Genomic DNA, 25,640 nt, shown 5'->3' with positions numbered 1-25,640 from the left:
CGTTTCATCATACAATTACGCTTGCCCATTCAAATAACATTTGGTTTACTTCTCATGCAGGGGTCGAGTGGTTGTAGTGGCAGGTAAGGATTGTAATCGGGATGAAAGATTGGGATTGAATCCATTACCCGATACAGTCTGCTTAGCAAGAATATAACTTTGAAATTTTTGGCTTACAATGACGTTCAACCCTTGACACTCATTCATGTAGCATTTTTTGGGATATCTGTGGTTTCATATCTTGTATTGACAATGTTAGTTGGAGACGTCTTCTTAATAGAAGGTAGATCATGTGGGAGCAATCAGACAAGTTGGTAGTGTAAGAAAAGGCATCAATTAGTGAAAGTTGGTGATATACATAATAAATTTCACTGTTTAAATTTATATAGCGGTGTTGTATAATGGAGGTGAGTTGATTCTTAGACTGCTCACTGTGTCATTTTAGGTAAGCAGAAAGGAAATAATGACACATGATAGTATTCAAAATGAAATGTCTGGGGTGTGATGTCATGTAATCCTTAGGATGTTAATATAGCTTGCAAAATGAACTAGTAAGTTTAGATAGACTTTTTTGCTGTGCATATGTGTATGTAATATTTCTCTGGTGTTTCTCAATTTTCCTAAAAAAATATCTGGAAGGCAAGCCTATTGAATTTTACAAATGACTTAAATTTGGTAAATACCTGGAGTTCAATATCACTTAGTTGTTGATGAATTTTTCAGGGAAAACAGACAAACTCAACTTGTTGAATTGACTCCACCCTAACGTACAGGTAACCTATTGGAACATGGGATAAAACATCTTGACGAAAAAGAACCTTCAGATTAACAAAGTGAATGAAAAGGTATCCAGTGCCATCAATTTATGAACTTCATAGTCTTCAGCATGAGGTTTTGATTTTGACATAAATGGGATGAATGGATGCCATTTTACCTCATACCTGTTGACTGAAATTTTTGTAATAAATGCGCAAATACTAATCTCTTAGGAAGAATTACATTAGGTAAGGAATCTCTAACAAAGATAATGGAGTGAATGAGAAAATAAGTTTGGCGAATAGTTTTTTTTAGTCTCAGACAGTCATTGGGGCAAGATGATAAGCATAGATTGGCAGCTTTTTAGAGGTGAGGAAAAACTAAGTTAATTCCACTTAATTATATTTTAGCCAACACTATGAAGTTTATTTTGAGATGTGGGTATGGAAGAGAATGTTAAAAAATAAGATAGGCAAAGAAATTGAGTAATGGAAGAGAGAAAGTAGTTGGAAGACATTTGAAGAAGGCAGAATGAAGGGTTGCAACATATGCTGAAGAGGGTAAAAGTGATGTGGCAGAAAATGAGAATAGGTGTTTTGGACAAAAAGGGTGGTAGAAAGTATAGAGCTAAAGACAGTTATTGTAATATTTAGAATGGGATTTAAGAATATTTTGTCTTGATAATCAGGCAGTAGTAATACCATGCCTACAATAATGTGTAGAGCCTGTGTCTAACAAAAACCTACTTTAACCCAGTAGCTTACTAATGTTATAATAATTCCCCAATATTTGAGAATGTCTTTTAGTTTATCACCAAGTGTACCAAAAATTATAGGAGCAAGCAAATATGACAGTGGATTAATTTGGCTGCAAGGCAGAGGAAGACCTGATGATCACCCAACAGCATTGAAAGAGAATGGCCATGCCTTACCAGCTATGCTTCACCCCCAGCTTACTTCTTAGTTCCCTCATATTAGGATTCAAGAAATCTTCAATTTTCCTCAAGTTTTTGAACCTATTAATAGGAGTCAAGACATCTTTTGCTTTTTTTAGTAAGGGATAAGAGAATATTTTAAATGTTCAGGGTGGTAACGATAAAAGTGTGAATTTGTTTTGTTGATGGTTGGTGGGTGTCAGGCAACTGGGAGTATTGACTTTAAATGATTGTAGAGTTGATGCAGGCATCTACCATTGCGCCACATATCTGGCATTGGTGGGTTAAATAGAACAGGGTTTTTATACGTGTAGTCCTGGAATGCGAAGGTTATGACATTTCCAGACAAGGACTACAGGATATATGTATATCATGACCTTTTAGAGGGCAATACAGATACTATGACATTTTTCAATCATTAACTAATTAAGTAGGGAACCATACTGCCAAGTACTGTTAAGACCATGATAGTAGAGCCTTTGATGTGGTAACTATGGTTTCCACCAAAGACAAATTTATTTTTTGTGCATTTCACTGTCTTAGTTTCATGAAAAAGCCAGTAATAGCATATGAACCAGTTAATTTTTGTTTCAGTTTTTCCACACTTGCGGCTAGGTTTCCTATACATGTTGCCATTGAGAAAGAACATTGGCCATAAGGCCTTCCATGGGTGGAAAGGGTGTAAGGAAGAATTAAAGATGTATAAGTAAGTGCCAAGTATCATGGGGAAAGATCCTAGTTGGTTCACAAAAGGCTCTAAGACTATCTAATCTGCAAAATATTGGAATGACTATTTTTGGGACTTAAGTAAAAAATTAGTCAATTAAAGGGGTGGGGTGACTTAGACTTGCAGTCTCATGCTTATCCCTTGATACCCAATAAATAATTCTGCCCACATAACTCAACTATTAATATAGTTGTATTAAATGTAACATAGAATACTTGAGCATTCCAAAAATATCATAAGTCAAAATAAAATAGGGAAAATGAAATGTTTTTGGGACAGGAATGATGCACAGATTTTGATGAAATATGTTTAATTTCTTAAAACAATATATTGAGAAGTTCAATCCATTACAGCAGTACGAATGTCATTTATTGTACAAGAGAGTAATAACAGTTACTATTCCTTCGTGAACATACAGATGCATGCATCAAATTAAATTCATTATCAGAAGTACAAGCTTCATGATTAACAAAATCATTGCAACAAAGATCTTCCACTAATAGCATTAATTATTTGGTAGAAAACCCCATTTTCCTGAGAAAAGCTATAAAGGGAATTATGAGAAACACCAATTTTGTACTTGGGCTCTATTGCTATGCACATCCTCATTTTATGAATCCTTTTTATTTATAAAAAAAACCCAGTAAAGAAGGATTTGTGTCAAAATATCTGATCTGACAACAGTGCAGACTCTGGTGCATAACAAACCACACTCATTGCCAGTATTCACAGTTTAACTCACAGACATTATAAAACCCCAACCAAAGCTTGACTTGATAGGCGAGGATAAAACCCACCAAGTAGGTTCAAGCCTTATGGCAAGTGAAATCCATACATTCAGGATAGGAGTGGTAGTGTCCTGTGCCGGTAACAATTTCTGCAGAAAATCAAACAAGTTGGTCATACCATGGGCTGTCCAAAGGAGTCACAGTTTTTGAACCCAGGCTCTTCAGTTAGCATTTGACCACTAATTTTAACTGATTGGTAAGAAAGATCCCTCCTTAATTAATGGTTTCCATCTCTGAGTCTTGTCATTTCCAAACCAATCTCTTTGAGGGTTGATTTAGGCACTGAATTCTTTCTACTGATGGAACATCATCCAAAAAAGTAAGCACCACAAAACGTGTCCCACAAGTAATTTTTTTAGGTCCACTATTGTTCCTTTTATACATTAATGACAACGAGACTCAGGTTCACAGTACACTTCCTCTATTTACTGAAGACACAGTGATATAAAGGGAAATATCCAGTCATGAAGATGGAGTATTGTTAACTAACTATCTATATGCAATCCAAAAATGATGCAAGACATGGGAGCTAAAATTAAATTAATGTATTTTGATACATTTTTGGAGGAAGAGTATTTCACCCAAAAACACACTATACATAGAAACAACATAACAAATATAGAATTGGTAAAATACTTAGGTGTAACGATAACTAAGGATATTACCAGGCTAAAACACATTAGTGAAATTTGCAGAATAGCAAATAAAAAGCTATGATTCATAAAAGGATAATTGGCAATTGTAATGAGAGGGTCAAGGAGCTTCGTTATTTCACGAGTTATGTTAGTTAGGCCCAACCTTGAGTATACTGTGGGTGTACAGGATACTCACAAGGTAGGCTTAATTTTGCAACTGGATCAAGTGCAACATAGAGCAGCTATGTTTATAAAAAGAGGTAATGAACAAAGTAGCCATGTCAGGACACTATTGGAATAAATAGGATGGGATCCATTAGTTGACTGTAAATTTGTAAAATCAACAAATCTTTTTAATAGTTCTACAGCATGACTTTAATACACGTATCCTGTTATTCAATATTGTGGCATGTAAGTACTTTTTTTGGGTGATTAAGATTTTTCAAGTGCATGATCATATTAATATTTTTGTGCAGGTGACATGATTGGGATTGCGCACGCATGGCCCAACACCCCCAGCCGCACACCTTTGAGGCAGCTTGCAGGATATTGCGTGGATAAATATGTAGAAATCACTTTTATGATCATTCTCTCCAGAAGACCATTAATATTCAATCTTACATTAACTGTTCAAGAGAAATGTACGCCACAAGTTTGAAAATGATCAGTGAGGCACATAGTATACAGCAATCCTGATGCTTCATTCCCCCCACTCCAAGAGAAGACCACCCCCTCAGAAGTGGAGTTTAAATTTAAGTTTTTCAGCTCAAAAGCCACATAATGTGGCCGCCATTAACACAGGGCAAGACCACAATGTTAAATGCACATATGTAAGAAATGTCCACTGCGAAGTACATGTTGAGGTCATATTAAATATGCAACAGAGTACCTACTTCTCCTCTCTCATTTTTAGTACATTTAACTATAAATCTATTCATCACAAAAATAAATCTTTTGTATACCAATTTTAAAACTAAGACTGGTCTTTTCTAAACCAACTTTTGGTTCTTGAGATTCTCCAGGATAATTTCAGCAATTCCTCCAGCTTGCCAATTCTGGCGGCATTATAGATATGCACTCCAGATATGGTTTTCAAATTAATGCCTGCTGATGAAAAACTAAGAAAATATCATGTGCATATGAAGAAAATGACATTCATTGATCAGATGCCATTCAGTTTAGTGGGAGCTCAAAGATTTCAGATCACTGTACCTATTCAGCAAAGATACTGAAAAGTTCTTTGACCATTACATATTCCTTAAACTAGATTTATTTGATATTAGTAGTTAAATTACAATTCTTAAAAGTTCTCAATCATTTGAATGACAAGTGTTCTAACACATAAAAAAACAAATTCCATTAAATCACAGGAATCTATGAATTGCAGTTTTGAGATGTCTTCCATTTGTTATACTAAATCTTTAAATGAGAATCATCAAATAGAAACTTACAGCAGCTACACATGAACACAAACTAATGTAATCATAGGAGAGCTTTGAATGATGTATAAAGTGAATTATGAAACTATGTGCATGTAAAGGTTTTTTTTTAGATCTGTAAATACTTTCTAAGATCTTATGTTTTTTAGATAAGTCTTTTAATGTGGTTGAAAGAAAAACATGGTGGGGAGTTTTGATATAGAACAAGTTACATGAAAAAAATGAACAAAATCATTGAAAGAACATATGTATTCAGAAAGTTACAGAGTGCAAAGAGGAATAATGAGAGCAAACTAAATGAGATGGAATAAAATACCATCAAAACTTGTTCAATAATTATCATATTCCCAATCCCCCAAATCCTTTTCCAAGGATGCTAGTTTCTCCTTGGGAGACTTTCATAATTAAATTAACAAAATAAATGGAAACCTTATTTTATCTGAAATTTACTAGAATATTGAAAATATATAAATGAGCCATTGGACTTCCCTGAATTTTATGCAATGTGACCACTAATTACATAAAGTCTTAATTCTGAAACACACGCCTTTTCCGGAATGGTTGGAATATGATTGACTAATCTTCCTCCCCACACATCACAGGAGTTGGTCCTGCTATAGTCATGGTTTCTACTGGGCCTTCATGAGTGATAGCCTACCATGCAGAAAACTAGTCTCACAGCTAAAGGAACATTATTTCATTAGAAAAAACAATACACATCCCATTCCCATAATTTTCATTAAATGTTTCCATTTTCCTGATTTAAACAAAATTGAGCAATTCCGGGTTTTCCAGGCTGAGCAGTTACCATCACTTGAAATATGGGAGCAGTAACCAATTCAACCTGAAAAAGGGCCGCAATCAAGGAGCTAACTGCTTTTTATGCTACTCTACAATGTCATGAATTAATTCCAACAAATGTTAGCTAATAATCAAAATATTTCGCAATAAGCTTAAAATGGTTTCCCTTCATTAACTTATCTATGAAGATGACAACCCTTTCCAGCTCAATGGGCCAAATGCCGGAAATGAATACACTATAGGAGAAGGGAGTGTCTTGCAAGTGAATTTCTGCACAGGTAAAATTTGACATTTGTGATTAGTATCCACCACAGTAATTAACCCAAAGGGTAAGTTAAATAGGCAAAGGTATAGTTTTACTCATATTTAGTCATATACAGCATGTGAAATTCACATATCAGGGTAAGGGGACCAGTTTCTTTCCCTATGCCACCAGCATTCTCCCATGAACATCTGGTATCCACAAAATATTTAGTATCAAAACAGGAAATAAACCCAAAAGAAAAAGCAATATAAGATGGGAAAGAGATTAATATAATGAAAGAGCTCCATTATAAGGGCAAAATACTTGGTATAATTTGGAAACAAATCATCGGATATTACCTTCATCAATTGGAAATGGAATATCACAGGTTAAAAGAAAATCCTAGTTTTTGAAGTTACAAGTCTATGTTTCAGAGATTCAATAAAATAAGAGAAGAACAAATGTTTATATGAATTGATTTAAGTTTAATTCTATTCATATTTAGAAGTTGAGATCCTTATAATCGCACAGTGAACTTTTGACAAAGCACCCAGTAATTAAAAACCTTATCAAAAGTATCATAATCTACAATTTCATTACTACCATAACATAGTTGAATACTAGTGATTCAATACTTTCCATTTGAAGAACTGAATTGTAAAAATTGGACTTTGAATAAGAGCGATTCAGAAAATTGAGTAATAAAACTAAGATTCCCAAAACTGTGGTATAAACAATTGTAAATATGAAGAAAATTAACATATAAAAAATCAACCATAGCATTATGGTTAAAAAATTACAGGTAGTACAACTTTTGAGCCAAAGTTGATTACAACATCAAGAAAAGACAGAACTTCAGTTACATGAAATGAGTACCCTTGAAAAAATTAGTGAAAAAGTTAAATAATATTTTCCAGGGGTGGGACTTATACTATTCTAAACTACTATGTTTTTTTCTAAAACAAATATGGACAATATGTTTAAGAGTAGGTACCATATATCCTCACGTACAAGGTGGCTTGAGGATAAGTCAAATCAAAGTTCACTTTTTAACCTAAAAACCCATGGCAAAAATAAAATTCAAAGACAAAAGCAAGTTTTATAATATTTTCTGAAAAAGAAAGGCTGATGAAAAAAATAAATAAATAATATTGAATAAATAAAAATAAAGCTATAACCTAAAACATAAAGCAGGGCCATGAATATAAATGCTTGTTGACCCAAAAGGTTAACTTGTTTTCTGGCATGAGTACAAGTTGAATTAGTTTTTACTGTGCCTGGCCAAGGTAAAAAAATTTCTCAACTAATATTTGAAGATATATGGTAAGATTCACCAATAATTCCTTTGAATTAAATCAATCTACTCTGGAGGTTATTTATTTGTCCTTACCAGCTAGAGAGAGCATTATTACTCAGCCAAAGTAAAAGAAAGATATGCATTGAACTTCTTGATGGCTATAAAAATATTGGTGTAAACTATCAAAAAACATTGTATTGTCTCAACACTAATTATTCACTAGGATTTAATCCACTTTCCTTTTATCTAAACCAGTCATTTTGTTGCATGAAATAATGCCACTTCAGTTATGCTTCCACCTCAACCTATAAAAATATTTATTTAAAGGATCAGGAATTGAGTTCTGAAGCAATATTAGAAAAGAACAAGCAATACGCTAAAAAAAGGCAGTATGATCATGCAATAGTGTTTCTATGATACACAAGAAAAATATCTTCACAGCAATATGCAATCTGTGACACTTCCATTACAAAATCAACATTCTCTAAGTAAGAAATATGCTTGCCACCTAAAGGACCAATTTAACAACTGTATCTGCTGTGGAAATATGCTGATGGGAGGAAGAAATAAGCATGCATCATTTCCACAGTGAACACATGTATCACTTTTACATTGTAGTAAATGGACGGAAAAGAAAGTTGTGAAGGTGTGTGATGTTAAGTGAATTTCACTTGTCAAACATTACAATGGATGAACGATGTAATTTTACACTGCAAGATTTACAATTGCTTTTCATTTAATGGATCTATAAATCTTCACACTAATATGTTGTCAAGACTGATTCAGTCAAATAATACCTTACAATATGTAATAACTTTCACAGCTGCACAGAAAAACACAGTTTTTTTAGAACAAAACATTTTCCCACAGTTACACAATTCTAATTAAATTAAACATCAATGTACAAGTGACTATGACATAAAAGATTCATGTGGTCCCATCATTTCATGAGCCATTTACAGACTGGTCAAAAGAAAGGAATAAAAAAAATTATACCTTGGAAAGTTCCCAGTTATTAAAACTAAAAGTGCTATGAACCATAGTTGAATCCCCACATTGACCAGAATATTATCACAGAAATAGGATATGCTTTCAAAACTCATCATGCTTCGTGTTTTCAGAACTGCTGTGCTCATCCTCTGGAGAAACATTCAAGGGAAAAGACCAAAAAGATGAAGGTAGTCCTCTTGCATCTCTTTCCCTCTTTACAAATGCAGAAAATGACGAAATACAGTTCCCCACAAAGTGATTGGATAAACCAAGAATGGCGAGGTCCAAGTGAGGATTTGTCTGCTCTAAACGATGGATGCTGACCTGTTTGAAAAACAAAAATAATATTAGTTTTCTTCTGGGATGACTTTCAAGAGAAATCATTATAAACATAGGAAAAAAATCATATGATAAAAAGTTTCAATTGCAAAAATATCTGGTTCGCAAAAGTCCTTGAAGGGTGGCATTTCCATGACTAATCTATCTCCCTTCTTAATGTTCTACGGCAGTTTAAATTGAAAGAACCTCTTGACTGCAGCCATCATATATCCATTTATTCATAGTTTATTTTAAGCTCCAAAGCTAATCAAGGCTTGGCTTACTTCTTGCCTGTAAGTGTTTCTTCTACTTGGTTCTGAAGGTGATTGCTGAATGGGTGGAGAAATTATATATAATCCCAATCATGAAATTATCTTAAAGCAGAAATTTAATACTTCTATAAATCGATTCATTGTCTCCCCCGACAAAATGCTGCTTGAATTATAGTTGATAACAGCCAGATTAAATCAATGGAAGGTGGAATTCTGCATTTACAGGAAATGACAAGTTAGTATGGAAAGGAAGAGGATTATAGCTTAGTAGAGAACCGCTTGAAACAGTTCAAAAGGTGTCGCTGATTATACCACTTGCCTTTTTTGACTTCAAAGCAGACCCAAGAGTATCTATCATGTGGTCCGCATCAGATGCAACAAATACAGCTACAGCTTTCATTTTACGAACTATGCTCTTAACAGTCTTTAAAATGGTGCCTTTAGATGGAAAGCAAAGTTCTTTTGTGGCCTTCCCAAATTCATTTCGATATCCAAGGCACTGGGGGGCAGCAAACAAATTGGGACTTTGATTTACATGCTCACAGGCCCGAGTCTAGAGAGGAAAAGAGAAAACTTCAAGTTAAAAAATGATCTTTAGTATATACCAAATTACTTTCAGAATGAAATATGTAATTATTACATTTTGCAAGTAAAAATAAATCACCATACACAACAAATGATACATGAATTAATATTAAAACTCAAAACTTTGCTGGAATTATCTGAAGCAATCAATATTTCTCAATCTGTACACAAACCTGCACTATGACATTAAATACCTCTCAAAATGAGCAAATTTTAGAGTAGGCACTTGGCCATGACAGAGTGATTTGAGAAGTAGATGTCAATAACAATAACAACTACAACACAGCAATAATTAGAATTTGAATGCTAAGTAATAAGAAAAAGAGGAACAGGCAAAAAAGAAAATGCTGTGAGAATTCAGAATAGCCAAAAATTAATCCCTCTTGGGTAGAATGTAAACCTTAGTCAATTATACAATCAACACATCTTCTTTCGCCGAGATTTCCTATGAGGTTTAAAGAATCAAGCTACGTATTACATCCAATGTTGTGCATCCAAAATTAAGAGCCATAATGTAAGCATGGCAATAGTATTCATCAAGTAACAGCCTACTTGGATGGCATAAGCAAGTTATGCTGACTAAACTGGAATTAAAATGTGGATAATTCAATCACAGTAACTTTAACATGGTCTCAAATTAATGCGTACATAAATATCAGAGATTCATGCTGAATAAGACATGGCCTGGATCTTGATCACAAAATTACCTGTTCAGTGAGTGATTTTAAAAGCTAATAAGCCAGCCAAAAAGTGCTCCAGAAGGCCAGACATGAAAAAATCTGCTGGCTGCATCATCCGTATCTTCCAAAATGAGCATTGCCACTGCACAGAGAGCTTCTGTGGGCCTGTGTGAAACAATTTTAAACTAATACTCCACAGCTTAATTGATAGCCCCTGGAGGATGACAGTATTCCACTCATTTAGGCTTTTAAAAGTCTCTTCCATTGCAGCATAATGTGTAGAGTAGGTGTCTATGTCTGGCAAACAGGCTGCCAACACTCAATTTAGGGGGTGAATATGATACAGCCTTTCATTCAGCTACTCATTTCAGGAACCACTGAATAAATTTTAAGCAGACTCAGGGAATTGATATTATTTGCAATTGAACCATAGCCTTGATTTCACATTTGTTTAGTTTTCTCAGAAAATTATGGGGGGGGGGAGATTTCCCTGCATGCATACATTCATCCAAATAAGAGAGTTGGATTTGTCAATTGTACTCCTCAGCCATCAGTCCCAAACAACCATGATCCTCAGGGAGAGGGAGAGTAGTTCAAGAGGCCTTTTGGGGTTGTGTCCTCTTTAATGTTCAGTGGGTACCTGCTGGAGGATTTTCAATTAAATAATGGTTTATATTTGTATTATTTGTAAATGGCCATTACTACCTTTGGCAACAAAGAGAGTCAGAGAAATATTTCAGGGAGTTATCAATTAAATTATTATCATTAAAGGAATTATCAATTCAATTAAAAGAGACACTTAAAGGGATCCCTCACGAGCACAAAATACGAGGGTCATCCGGAAAGTAGTACCCGTTCGTGCCGCATGAAGTGCTGACGACGGGAGTAGCCGCTGGACGAGGTCAGATAGCTTCAGTGGCTTGTCTGCCTTCTCTGAGCCAAGTTGCGTGACGCTAGCATTGCCTGTGTTGTTTCTGTGATTGTTTACAATGTTTAAAAAAATTGAGAACGCCGCCAGTTGTGAAGTGAGGGCAGTGATTAAATTCCTCAATGCAAGAAACGTTCGCCCATGTGATATTCATCGCCAATTAAAGGAGGTGTATGGAGACAATGTAATGGACGAGTCGTCTGTTCGGCGGTGGTGTCGCAACTTCAACATGGGGAGGGGGAACACACACGACGATGAGCGTTCGGGGAGACCGTCTGTCATTACAGACCAACTGGTGAGCTCAGTTGACGAATTCGTGAGGAACGATCGGCGCGTCACAATTGATGACATCTGTGAGCATTTTCCCAATGTTTCTCGAACAATTGTTCATGAAATTGTTAAACACCATCTGCATAATGCAAAAATTTGTGCAAGATGGGTCCCTCGCGTATCTCAATGAGCTGGCGGCGAAGGACTATGCAGCAGGAATACAGAAACTTGTCACACGTTATGACAAATGCCTTAATTTGCTTGGAGATTATGTTGAGAAGTAGTTTAAAGTATCCTCTTTCAAATAAAATTTTTTATGTTTGTTAATATTTACTTTTGTGTCTTTATTTCACGAACGGGTACTACTTTCCGGATGACCCTCGTACATTTCGAGTGAAGAGGAATGGGCAGGAGATGGAATTTTTCAGGACGACTGCCATTCAGCAAACATTTTTGTTCAGTGTCATACCAGTGAGTGTATGCAAGTTCAGGAATTCCATTGACTTAAAGAGGAACATGATTCATAATCATGGTTGACATCAGGGGTTTAAAAATTTCAAAGGGGTTGTCATGCAGTATTGTTACAGTGCTTTTGAGGGTGAAGAAAATCAGTTTCCAACGCAAATAAATCATGCCAAAATTTCTGGGCATAAAAATATATGCGCTATCAATAACATCTTCACTGAAATGCAGACCAAAATAAGGACACTGATGCTCCCACTTCTCTCCTTGATTCATTCCAAGTAACACCCCCAGGGACTGACAGCTTAAAGGATACATGGTATCAAAATGGGATTTATTTATTCTTAAAATGAGATCCTGTTATGAGCATTGCAATTACATATATGTTCTATACTTGTTATGTTTTACAATTGTTCCTTTATTTTAGTGGATAAACGAGGTTTTAATTATTTATCATGGACAATTTTTCAAAATTGAATAAAGAAAAATATTTTCTTAAATCACTTCTCGATGCAATTCTTTCATTATTACAGTAGCTTGGAGAAGACTCCTCTATCATAATAGCAATCAGTCACGCCCTAGAGGAGACAAATATGCTCTACCTGCCATTAGAATTCGGGATGTAGTTGGTCACTGATGGGAAGTTCTATAATTGAAAATTCTTCAGCTAAGGTTTCCCGAGATAGAGATAAATTTTTAAAATAAGTATTAATTAAGCCAGTAGTCAGCCAATGTACACCACATTGTACCGTGCAAGTTTCTGCACTTCCAAGTAAAAATACTATTTTTACAAACAACATGGTTTCATGTTTTCTAAAATTAACTGATAGCTTGACTGCTAATTCACTTTCAATGAGTTCAACTTATCCAGCATGTTTTTATTAAAGTCAACCTCGAAGTAAATGCAAAGCAAAGTCTGGTTAAATGAACAAAATTAATTTACTTCAGTCTGGCCAATTCAACAAAGTCAAGTGCAGGATAAAATCAAACAATCTTACCCAATCTAAACCATTTCGCAAGTGAATTCCAATGAATGGACCACGGGGCATAGATCCCTTAATGAATTCCTTTGCTTGCTGACGAATGCTGTCATTCCACACAAGGTATTTGTGTAACATCCTGTTATCTGGCTGGACAGGAAAACTTGCGGGTGCTCCAGCAAAGGCTAAAACTGAAAAGACTTCATCCTAAGTATTTATATAGATTAAAGGTGCATCACATTTAACTTCTTCCAATTTCATAATACATCTATTATATTTCAATGAATAGAATTAAAAGATTGAAAAACTATATTAGGAGCAAAACATATGGAGACAGCTTACTAAAAGATGAGAAAGAGAGATGGATTAGATGGCTAGGGTCCAGATAGATTGAGGGAAAAGTTCAAAAAGTAGTGAAACATAAGTTGAAAAAAAAGGTGCTTAGGAAAAATCAACAGACAATCATGAAGACACCACTTTGAAAGAAAGCACACAATTTTACAATAATCGAGATTTTACAGCCAAAGAAAGCTGAAAATTGCTGCAAAAAATCAAACAAAGTGCAGTGTTCGTAATATAAAAATGAAAGAACCTCAGATGTGAGGACTGCTAAAACTTGAGTCAGGTTTTATAGACATTCAATACACAAAGGAACATCTGGCAGTTACAAGGGAAATGTGAGGATATAAACCTGAATCACAAAGCACACATGAATGTCATACATTCTTTGAAAAAAATGCTGAAAGAAAAAATAATGATATTCATCTACTAGACAATGGATTTGATAGTTAAGGGCTTGAAGAACACCTTTGATGACATAAGATGGAGCAAGACTCCCAAATTGCTAGTAAAATCTGGGGTGAATACATTGACAGAAGTATAATCTTTTCACCAACTTGATATGTACCAAGTCACCACAATGAGGCTTAAAATGGAAGACATATTAAAGTTTAAATAAAGACTTTGGATAAGCAAACTACGCCTCAATATTAATCTGAATAAAAGAGAAGGTACCACAGCAGCAATTAAAGGTTTTGCCTTTTGTCTGCTAATGTCAAATGGGACTCAACAAAGATGTAGTAAGAGTTGTCTCCCACCTCTGGAACCTTTGAAGGCATCTACTTTGACAAATTTCCAGCGTGATACCCTAGCCCTGAGATTACCTTAGGAGTCTCCTAAGTAAAAAATCATGACAAATTTTTACGTTGGACAGCCGTGACAGTCTCCCAAAGATGGGAGAAAACTATAAAGAATACCCATAATCCTGTACCTTTTGAGTCCAAAACTAACTTGGCAGGTCTCAGGCCAGATGAGTTCTACCATTTAATGAATCAAAGAAAAAAAATTTGGAAATGATTCACCATTTATGTAATTTTTTGGTTAACATTCAGTGTGACATCTTACTACTGGAAAAATTCAGCACCATCAATAATTTAATGGTAACCAACAGCTCTGTATTTCCAAATGACTTACATCTTTGAAAAGAGTCCCCCTGGCAATCTCCTTGACCCCTACTATTATATTTCCATCTCTGAACTAGACAACAGTTCAAATTCAGACCCATTGTCTTCCTCCTCCTCCAGTTACCTTCATGTATTCAACCCACCACTAACCTCCTCTATCCCCTGCCCTACCTCCATTTTCTTTTCCTTCCCACCTCAATTCCCCATAATCTGAAGCGAAGCCATTCTGTAATCATTCTTTGCTTGATGTAAATGGCCTTGGTATTGCAACTCCCTCTTCTTCTCTCTCCTTTACCTTCTTGATTCTTCCTTCAATACCATTTGTCCCTCATTACCTACCCTTACTTTCCAACACACCACATTCCTACCCCAGTGACCACCAGTTCTTTTGTGCCCCTCAGACACAGTGAACATGCCACCAACAACACCTTACTCCTCACCCTTTCCTCATCCCACTCCTCATCTCCCTCAAGTCATTATCATTGGCCATTGGAAAGCCTTCTTTAATATTCCAATTTGGCCAAAATTAGAGGTACTTTCAACATGCATGAAGAAACCATGATATATATAACGCTTATCATGGTATAAAGTGGAGTGGTGCTGGGTTATTCAGAGAACCATAACATTATGTAAAGCTCTCACAAAAGCTTTTTATTGGCCAATTATGCTTATTTGTGTATCAGCTTACAACTTGACCTTGCATTCTGTAACGTTATATCAGGTTGTATGGCAGAAAATCAATACAACTGCATGCTGACCAATGAGAAATTAATCAGAGAGCACAAGGAACATTAATATAACATATGCTTTTTATTACAGGCAAAAAGAAATGCCAGATTATTCTATTCATGTGTCAGATTGTAAGTCTTAGTATACAGATCTCCAGGCTGTTACCCCCTGGCACACAAGGATAGGAAGGGTGACCTCCTAGCCACACCACACCTCCCTCCCCTCTGCCCACCACCATTATTCCCCACAACAAAGCTGAAGGTCAAATGGGGCACATTTCAAAGCTAGCAAAGAAGAAACATACTTTGGATAATTGTACAAAGTAGCACGCAGACATTACTTTTTCTCCCACAGCAACCAGTTATTTGAAAAATTAGAGCCTTCCAGTCACAAAATCATTTATTGTCCACTGCCATAATCTACTTCTTAACTAGTTTAACCAAAATCTTTCTTTCCCTAAAGAGCCTAGTTCTGACTAGTGAACAACAAATAAAAGATGTAAGCAGTCCAATTGGCAATTTCATGTTAAGAATAATCACCTGCACTACATGAGTTCACTAAAAATGTGCCAGAGTTTCAATCTCCAGAGCTAACTTTTCCTCGTAAATAGTTCTCAACATTGATATACATACAATAATCAAAGTGAAACTATCCATCCTCATAACACTTTTAATGAATTTTAGACTGAAGATGATCAAAATGCTGAAAATTCCTGATTCCACAAATGAAAAGTTTAAATAAGTCTATTCAGATTAAAAATGTCAATTCCCAGATGCACTTTATCAGAATGACTATGCATATCATTCCACTAAATATTGAGTTTTTCCAAAAACATGTTTTGCTCTAACAATTTTCATTTCTAAGTAAACCCTTTTCTATTCAGGCAATAGCTCTTGAAGAATTAATATATTCAATGAATACTGATGAAGGATGGTTTAAGAGAGTTTCAAATTGTAACAGAATCACCTTTAATCTAAAAATAAAAAAACTTCATTCTCAATTAGTTTAAATGATATGGAAGATCATACACCATTTATTCCACTCTAGTTCTTAACTTATTCCATTTTGCAACACATTGTAAACAAACTCTTCATGAATTGAGGTACAAGCAAAATAGTTTTTGCAACCTTTAACCTTAAAGTCATGCCAATTTTAAACATTCATAAACTTTTTAAATGCCAAGAATATTGCAGATGAATAAATCATGATGTCCTTGAATTCTATGATTGGTAGCACTCTGTGAATATATACACCATGTGCTCATTATATACAGGGTCAAATGGCTTGGGAAAATACAATAGCTGCTTTTATTCTGCTCTCTCATATTTAACCAAGCTATTGGCATACAACTGTTATGATGAAAATGAGTGGCTAAAGTCTTTCATGCACAAAATTTAATGCTGAATCTATAGCATACAAATTTGCTATTTGCTTTAGGCCTTAAGGGGCCACAAGATTCACTCAGCTAATCAGAACACTTAAGCTTAAATCAGGAGCCCTAAAAATCAATTAAAATGATTAGCACATGCTGTATTAGCAAATCATTGTTTTGTGGAGCAATAATTTACTTCAATTGAGTGTAACCAGGTAAATTGCACTCATGGTCATTTACTAAACCAAAAAAAACCAACAAAATAATTTTAAAATACGAGTAAGCAATTAAAATTAAAAGTGAAAAACAAAGGTAACAACATGATTTCCCCAGGCAAAAAAAAGTTGCATTGGACTAACTGTTGCATTATTTGATGGATTTTACCTTTATGTGGAATAAAAGAGAGATCTGAAATCAATAACCTTCCTTTTCCACAAAGATGACAAAATATTTTGGTATGTTAGGTTGTCCTGATTTTCGCTGTGAATAGTTATCATGACAAAAATTTATGTAGGAATCCTTTCCACATTTCAAAATTGGCAAAAAATATGTTCCAATGATGTCCATAGTGAAACACAATCATGAAACTTCTCACACTATAGTTTAAATTCACTGACTATGGCTATGGTAGCTTGTGTAGTCATTAAGGTGTATTAAATGGTTAGTGGTGTTTTATCACAGTCATCACAAATTTTTACCAAGTGATCCTGAATCTTTATCTTTCAATTGCAATGATTTTTATATCACTTTCGATCACTGGGCCTGGGGAGGTTAAAGGAATATGACAGATTGGATCCATCTCTCCATCTGATAGCACAATACAAAGAATGAATTAATTAATCAGATCAACGTGATAAGAACCATTTTGAATGAAATCATTTGTGTTTACTACTCATATTCCAGAAAAAGTGACAGCATCAACACGACACAAGTTTCCTAGAACAATCTAAAACATGCTAAAAATTTTTAGACAGTAAAAATTTGAAAATTTCAGTCAATTTCACTTGAAACAAAAAAAACAGCAATTTTCAACCCTCCACATACTATACAAGCACATGCGGGGAGACATCAGTTTGATCCTTTAGATGAATTGACACTTGCGTTTAGTAGAGGCAAAAGGATGGTGCATTTTTGTGACTACCTCAAATTATATTCTTACATGTACCTTTTCTAAAACCCCGGCTAATTTATAAGTGTAAGTTCACGGATATTGTCTTCATCGAATGAACTATTATTTGTGACTTCTTTTGGGTGAATACTCAACCTTGATAATGCATATGGAGTGAAATTAATCAATAATTAAAAATACTTATTTATAAAATTAAGTTCCAAAAGGTATGATGTTAGATCACCGTAAATTACATGCATGAAAACAAGCGTTACCTGGCCACCTGTCCGAATTGTATTTCTTCTGCCATTCTTTAGCTATATTACTGTTATGTACATCAAAGTGTAGAGGGCCGTAAAATTCAGATCCAACAAAATCAATGCTGAAAGTATCCCAAAAAGGTCCGAATGGGTTTCCTTCTTTCGCATTACAACCAGTTGATCCGCCTCCTCCTCGAGCCATGTAGCAGAAGGCTATAAAATTCAAATATTACATCAAAACAAAGGTATTCGTTGTCCATTTCATTAACCTTTTCACCAACTTAAGAGGCATTATTTTTCAAACGCAGACGGGGTAAAGCCATGACTAAACATAAAGAAATGAAACAAAATATATGTTTGAGGGCAGTTAAACTTACATATTCGTCTATGCGCGGGCCAGACAGTATCAGCTAAGGTGTTCATAAATTCTTCCATTAGCATCACTCGGTGATAACTCTGAAGAGGGTCAATATTAAAGTACGCATCAAACGGAACTTGTATCTGCAAAAAAGTATCAATCGTCAACAAAAATATACTGTCAATAAAAATTGGTACGCATTTCGTGTTTATAGCACATTAGGCCACAAAATATATACACATGCAAAAGGAAGTGAATGGTTTTAACTTACAGACTTAGGTTGGCCATAACGATATTCCACCCATGGGGGTAATACCAGTGTTCGATTCAGTCCTTTGGCGAAGCCCAAGGCTCCCAAAAAGTGATCAGCTTGATTGCCAAATCTGCCTATGATTCCATGAAAATAAAAGACACTTCAATGAGATTTAACAAAAATTAAGAGAATGATTCTCCAAATCGAGGTCGTTAACTTTAAACAGTAGAGATAAAAATAATTTTAAAAATTACAAAAAGACTAACCCATGCACGGGCAGTATAAAATAAATCCATTTGGATCAACGGACAAGCCAGCAGATAAAGAGCCGGTGAATAGAATTACTGCTATTAAGCAAGTTAATAATCGCGACGTGCTTGAATTCCACTTCATTTCTTGAGTTTACCGCTACGTATAAATCTAAATATCAGATAAACAGATTCAGACGAAATGCTCCCCAAATAAATTCGCCTAACAGGAATATTTTGACATTTTATTCACCATGCAGTTCAACACATATATTCATAAATTTCGCATTTCATTTTTACAAAACAAGAAATACCAACTGTACGGTATAGAAAAAGCAGTCGTTCAACAGCAACTTTGACAAGAAAAAAGCGCCTATTTTGAAAAAAATTAAAGCTATACTTCTTTTACGTTTTCATTTCCAACGCGACAGCCCTAAGTAGAGGAATCTAGCAACAGCCTCCAGCATCTTTTAACCACTTAGATAGAGGCTAAAATTTAAATATCAGAATATGCACAATGACGGATGAGCACTGAGTAAAATCTCTAAAAATTAAGCATCCAAAGAAAACAGGGAAAAATTACATCACTCTAATTTTTGTAACCCTCCTCATTTTCACATCACTTTTATACACATGATTGTCTACGCCCATTTTGTGAAGTTATCTTTCTTATTCTCACTCTCTCTGCAAGAGGTCTCATTGAAAAGAAATGTGATATATTTGGTTGCCTCTATTTTCATATTTAACCTGCCAAATAGTTATTACAGAAGCCAAGGAAATTATTATTGAAAAACAAAGTTACGAAAACAAAGTTGTAAAATGTGTTTTCACATTTCTCAAAGTGCTTAAGCTAAAGCACTTATTTGACTACATATATAACATTCATGACATTTTTGCACAAGAAGAATGATTTCATTTGCTAAGGATTGGCATACAACGATAGCATAGAATGTCATAAAAAATAAAAATTCAGTGCTTTCATATAAAGAGATGATTAGAGAGATACACAAATGTGTGTGTACACACACACACACAATATGCATATACATATACACACACACACACACACACATATATATATATATGTATATTGTGTGAGTATGTATGTGTATATATATATATATATATATATATATATATATATATATATATATATATATATATATCAAAATAGCTGTATCAAATTTTGAAAGAATAAAAATGATACCCTGAAAATAACACTGCCATTAGCTATTCATCTTTAGCTAATAAATTTAACAAATACTACGTATCAGCTCCTTGCCTAACTATTTCTCCAGCCAATGTGCTTTTTGCAAATGCACCATCGTCAGTTTGCCAAGCTCTGTTCTGAAACCAATCTAAAAACTATTGTCTCCTCACTCAGAAACAAATCCAGTACTGATCCAGATGAAATTCCTGGTAGAGTTGTTCATCATTGTTTTGAAGCCATAAAAGCACCCCTTTTATTTTTAATAAATGAATCTTTGATACAAGGGATTTTCCCATCCCAATTAAAAGAATCAAAAGTAGTGCCCATTTATAAAAACCATGGCTGTGTCAATGATTTGAGCAACTACAGACCAATAGCCATCCAAAATACATTTGCTAAAATATTCGAAAAAGCCATATATATGCAAATAGCATCTTATCTTGAAAAACTTCCTTCTTTCAAATTCTCAGCATGGATTTAGATCTGAAAGGTCAACCACAACTGCCATATGCCAGGCAATCGACAGCATACTTAATTCATTAAATGCTAAATGCAAAACTCTTGGAATGTTTTTTGACTTGTCAAAGGCTTTTGATAATGTAAACCACAATAGACTACTACTATACACCACTAAGTCTGTCACACTTGCAATAAACAAGTGGTGTACAGACAACCTTCTAGACTTAAATGTAAATAAAAGTAAAATAGTAAACTTTACAAGCAATAATATGTCAGATGATCTGCTGGTAAAAATCAATGACCAATCAATTGAGCATGTGACAGAATGCAAATTTCTAGGTATTTCTCTATGTGCAAATATTTCTTGGGATACTCATGTAAAAGCCCTTCAACTTGCTACTTATTAAGACACCTGTATGAAACTACAAGTAAAACTGTATTACTCAATTTATACTATGGGGAAATTTATTCAATATATAACCTACAGTATAATATTATGGGGATCAGCTGCTATTTCTCAAACCATCTTTAAAATGCAAAAGAAAGCTATTAGAATCACCACCAGGAAACCTCACAATACTCCATCAAGGCCTATTTTCATGAATTAAATTTGCTACCACTCCCATGAATCTACATTATGTTTTTAATTCTATATATAAAAAATAACATTGGCAACTATTCTCTTAACTCTGCCTATCATCATCATTACACCAGAGGCAGGAATAACATCCATTATGGGAATATAAGAACTAAAGCATTGAAATTAGGACCCAATGAAATGGGCATCAGATTATATAACAAACTACCCAAAAGTATCAAGGATACAAAGGGAACTGCTACATTCAGGCATAAATTGAAAAGATATCTACAGCGCAATATGTTCTACTCGGTTGACGAATATCTCAACAATATTCCCAACCAGTAAGTTCATACTTTTAGTTTCTAGCAATGGTCATGGTCTGATTCATGTTAATGACCAATGATTTTTCTGAATTTGATATTGCATGTGCAATTTACAGCCAATGTTCATGGGTTTGTACCAAACACTTATGTAACTATGAGCATCATTTCTTTTATGTATCTTAATTAAGCCTGTATTTGCTACTCTTTGACGTGCCTTATATCATGCACATACACCACCCACCTGGTATTTTTGTATTGTGATCTCTGGGTAAATAAAAAGTAATAATAATAAATTATCATCAACTAATTCAGACGCACGGTAATAATTTTTCTTGGAAGTTTTTAAATTGTCTTTTAAACTGTGTTACATCTATGTATTTGTATGTCTGTGGTAATTTATTATATAGGTTTTATCCCATTGAATTTGGTCCTAGGCTCGTATGAATGGGAAAGGTAGGAGCTCAAGATCTTGAAAGATGGAACAGGCAGATGAAATTAGGGATTAGAAATTAAGCATTTGCAGCGCATCTTCGCTCACTGTTTTCTTCGAAGTTCTTAGGAAGAAACATGCTAAACATAATTTTCCTGAAAGTCAGTTTGCAACTGTCTCTTAAAAATATCCTTTCCTCATTGGTTATTGACTTGGCTATCTGTGTAGCTTCTAGAGTACCATCACATTGCATTTAGTTTCACGTTAACGGTTCCTTGCTACCAAATAGGTTGTTATAAATCTAAAATAGCTTGTCTTTGCTTGCAACTTCTTGGGAGACCCACAGTTATATTACATTACCGTTGTTCAATCACTAGCCTCCACTCTTAAAATAGCATGCACTCCCATGTGATACTAAGGAAAATTTCTTTGGTAAACAAATCAAACCAATGCATATAACCATAGTTTACTTCAACTTATGGAATTATCTTTATCAACAGGTCCTTTGTGAATCATGCTGATGTTCAAAGTAAAGATCATGTATCCACTTCTATTTTTCCACTCACAGAAAAGGAATTACTGAAAGTTTTATAAAAATTTCTAAAATAAGCAATGTACTGGCACTGACGATATTCCAGTCATGGTTATTAAAAAATGTTTAGGTGTAATTTGCAAACCCTTTGTTCATATAATAAATCAGTCTTTCTCAAAGGGATAGTTCCCAAATATACTTAAGATATTTAAAACTTCACTCTCAGGAGACTGGTCCACAAAAATGAGCTTACAATAACTTTTGGAAGAAACAAACTATATAAAATTCAAGTAAAACAAATAAACCCTGAAACGGATATTTACATTAAAGATAACCTTCAGAAGAAAGTTATCAGGACCAACGTTTTAGGTTTAATAATTGAAGACAGCTTAAACTGGGATGAACATAATAGACATTTATGCAGTTAACTTTCCAGAATTTCCTACCCTACACCCTAAAAACCTAGAAAAGGATGTAGATCAAGCAGTTTTAAAAACATCCTGCTTTGGTAATTTCCCATCTCTGGTGTGTTACGGAATTATCTTTTTGGGCTCTGCTAAGGGTGTTGAGAAAGTATTCATCATGCAAAAAAGATTTATTAGATGTATGGCCAAAATTCCAAAAAGAGAATCATGTTGACTTCATAAATCTTGAAATTTTACCTGTAACATCTTTGTACATATATCACGTGTGTATGTCCAAGAAAACATGTCTATTTCAAAAACACAGTATCCATGGTGATGTCACAAGATAAAGGAAGGTGCAAGGTGCGATACAACATTCCAATTATTTGTTTCAAAAAGACCCCTTTATGCTGGCATTAAAATTTATAATAATTTCCCAGAAGGCATAAAATACACCCTATTTAATAGCAGATGTTTAAATCTAGAATAAACTCTTTAATCAAGAATTGTTTTTGATCTAAATGAATGCTTTTCATCAATATAGGACAAGTAGTAATTTCACTATCACCATTTTTCAATATGTGCACATTTTTTGTTTTAATGTGATATATTTTACCATTATAAAATAAAAAGATGAAATTATAATAAATACATGAAATCCAGAGGGTGGGTGAGCATTGAGTTCCCCTGCATCTAGAAAAACAGCAACTTGAAAGTGAAATTTACTCAATGGTGGGTTAAATTAATACTTTAAGGTAGGGAGACCATTGTGATTCTCTATCCTTATGACTTTCCAGGAAGATTTGGTACCACACAGCGTGCGGGGCAAAGAGACAACTATTCGTCAGATCCTCTGGACTTGATTAGGAATCACACTATTGATATTTCATGCTTGATGAAAAATTTTAATATTTGTAGAGAAAATTTAATATTTAAAACAATCAAGTGAATAAACAAAAAAACACGACACTATGAATAACAGGTGGTACAGATAACTATTTAATGGAAAATTAGAAGAAAGAGGTATTTAGTACTTTAACATATCATCAAACCTGGACATAATTAAAAACCTCCTAGACGCCTTTTAAAATTTGTTCATTTTAGCATGTGAGCACCTTCTGAATATCAAAGAAAAACTTAAAAGACCTATTTTACAACTTTCATAAAATTTTCTGAACATATTTCAACAGTATTATAATCAGTATGTAACAGTATTTTGCAAAATTGCCACACTGATGAAAGCTAGCTGAACTCGGACATAGAGCTATTTCCTATTGCAAATTCATACATCATAAAGAATAATCAATTTTCACTAGTAATGCTACCTACTTGAATAATCAACTTTTAAATTTTCACAGAGTATATTAGAACCAACCCTTTAAATGATGCAACAATTTCAGAGTGTAAAAATCATTCGCCTTGACTGGGATTCGAACCCAGATCCCTCAATATCCGGTCGAGTGCTTTAGTCACTTAAGCAACCGAAGCGTCCTCTTAAACTCTGAAATTTTAAGAGGATGCCTTGGTAGCTTAAGTGGCTAAAGCACTCGATCGGATATTGAGGGATCTGGGTTCGAATCCCAGTCAAGGCGAATGATTTTTACACTCTGAAATTGTTGCATTGAAATGCACATTAGCGGATGACTCCGTTAAAAGTTACTGTTGTGGCATCTCCCGCAGTTTCTTTGGAATTTGCCTTTAAATGATATTCATGATGCTCTCATAATCAACTGTAACTCTTCCAGTAAAGTTTTTTTGGAAGGACTAAGCACTATTACACATTGAATGCCCACACAAATTCCACTAATGCTCTTAACACCATAAATTAAGATATGCCTCATTAAAACTCCACCTACCTTCTTCATTCCATTCAACTTGCCTAATATTTCCCTCAATCGACCACACTTACTCAACACTCACTCTTCTCTCCTATCAGCCTTCAACAATCCATTGCTCCTTGATATGCCCTGTATCCACTTGCCCTACTGCCAATGAATTTGACCCAGCAACCTTTGCTCTTCTGTGCCCATCATCACTTCTTCATCAAACATCCTAGCCATCTATTTCTTTCTGCACACTCAAAAGAGCCTCTAATCAACGCAAATCTTCATTCCTCAAGCACTTAAGTTTCTAAGCCATAAATTAACTATGCTCCACACTTGAGGTGTTACTTAACTATTCTTTCTATTCTACTCAACTCCTTGTAAAACCTTCACCAAATAAATTTCCTTTATGTTTTTGCAACTTCGTTTAAAACACTTCTGGAATATGTTGAATGCTCAAGTATAGGCCATCCAATTTTAATATTTTGCTAGGCCTCTCTAGTTATTTAGAGCTTCATTTGAAATTAACTGATTCATCCTTAACCACACTGGGTCAGGAAAGCACTCTGGAATTAATGCAATGGCTTATATGCAATAGCTTATTGCAATTATAGCTCCATGAGGGTTACATGGAAGAAGGTACTACCTAATCTTAATATTGCCTCAAAAAAAGATGGTTGACTATTATTATAAATCCCATCTGCTGAGTTCCCTACCCATTTTCATTTCTACCTCCAATTTTTCACATTTCTATTGCTACTTCCTCTGCATTTACTGAGTTTGTTAGGTAATTATTGAAGCCTTTGTGTTCCCTAAAACCCCTAGAGAGTAATACAGGTAATCACTAGACAGGAAGAAAGTCTGCCAGCATGAGGTATTGTTACTTAAGAAAAAGGTAGGTGGACAAGTAGGAAAGAGTGTTAGAATAATAAGAAGAGCCAAATCAGAACCAATGAACCCTATTCTTACCCCATATCACAAA

General features: G+C 34.6%; 1 protein-coding gene across 1 annotated transcript; it reads right to left on the bottom strand.

Annotated features, from left to right (window-relative positions):
• Nucleotides 1-5,246: 5,246 nt before the first annotated feature.
• On the bottom strand, nt 5,247-19,137 carry O-fut1 (O-fucosyltransferase 1). Its single transcript, XM_071592134.1, has 7 exons — nt 18,916-19,137; nt 18,668-18,783; nt 18,416-18,539; nt 18,054-18,251; nt 13,125-13,297; nt 9,521-9,754; nt 5,247-8,935 (listed from the first exon to the last, which is right to left on the bottom strand). The coding sequence occupies exons 1-7, from the start codon at nt 19,040-19,042 to the stop codon at nt 8,714-8,716; spliced, it is 1,194 nt and encodes a 397-aa protein (XP_071448235.1). The 5' UTR covers nt 19,043-19,137; the 3' UTR covers nt 5,247-8,713.
• Nucleotides 19,138-25,640: the final 6,503 nt, after the last annotated feature.

Source organism: Hetaerina americana, unplaced genomic scaffold (assembly GCF_022747635.1).
Source record: "Hetaerina americana unplaced genomic scaffold, ioHetAmer1.1.p SCAF_1, whole genome shotgun sequence".
Taxonomy (NCBI): Eukaryota; Metazoa; Arthropoda; class Insecta; order Odonata; family Calopterygidae; genus Hetaerina; species Hetaerina americana.
This window is presented reverse-complemented; position numbering and strand designations above follow the sequence as displayed.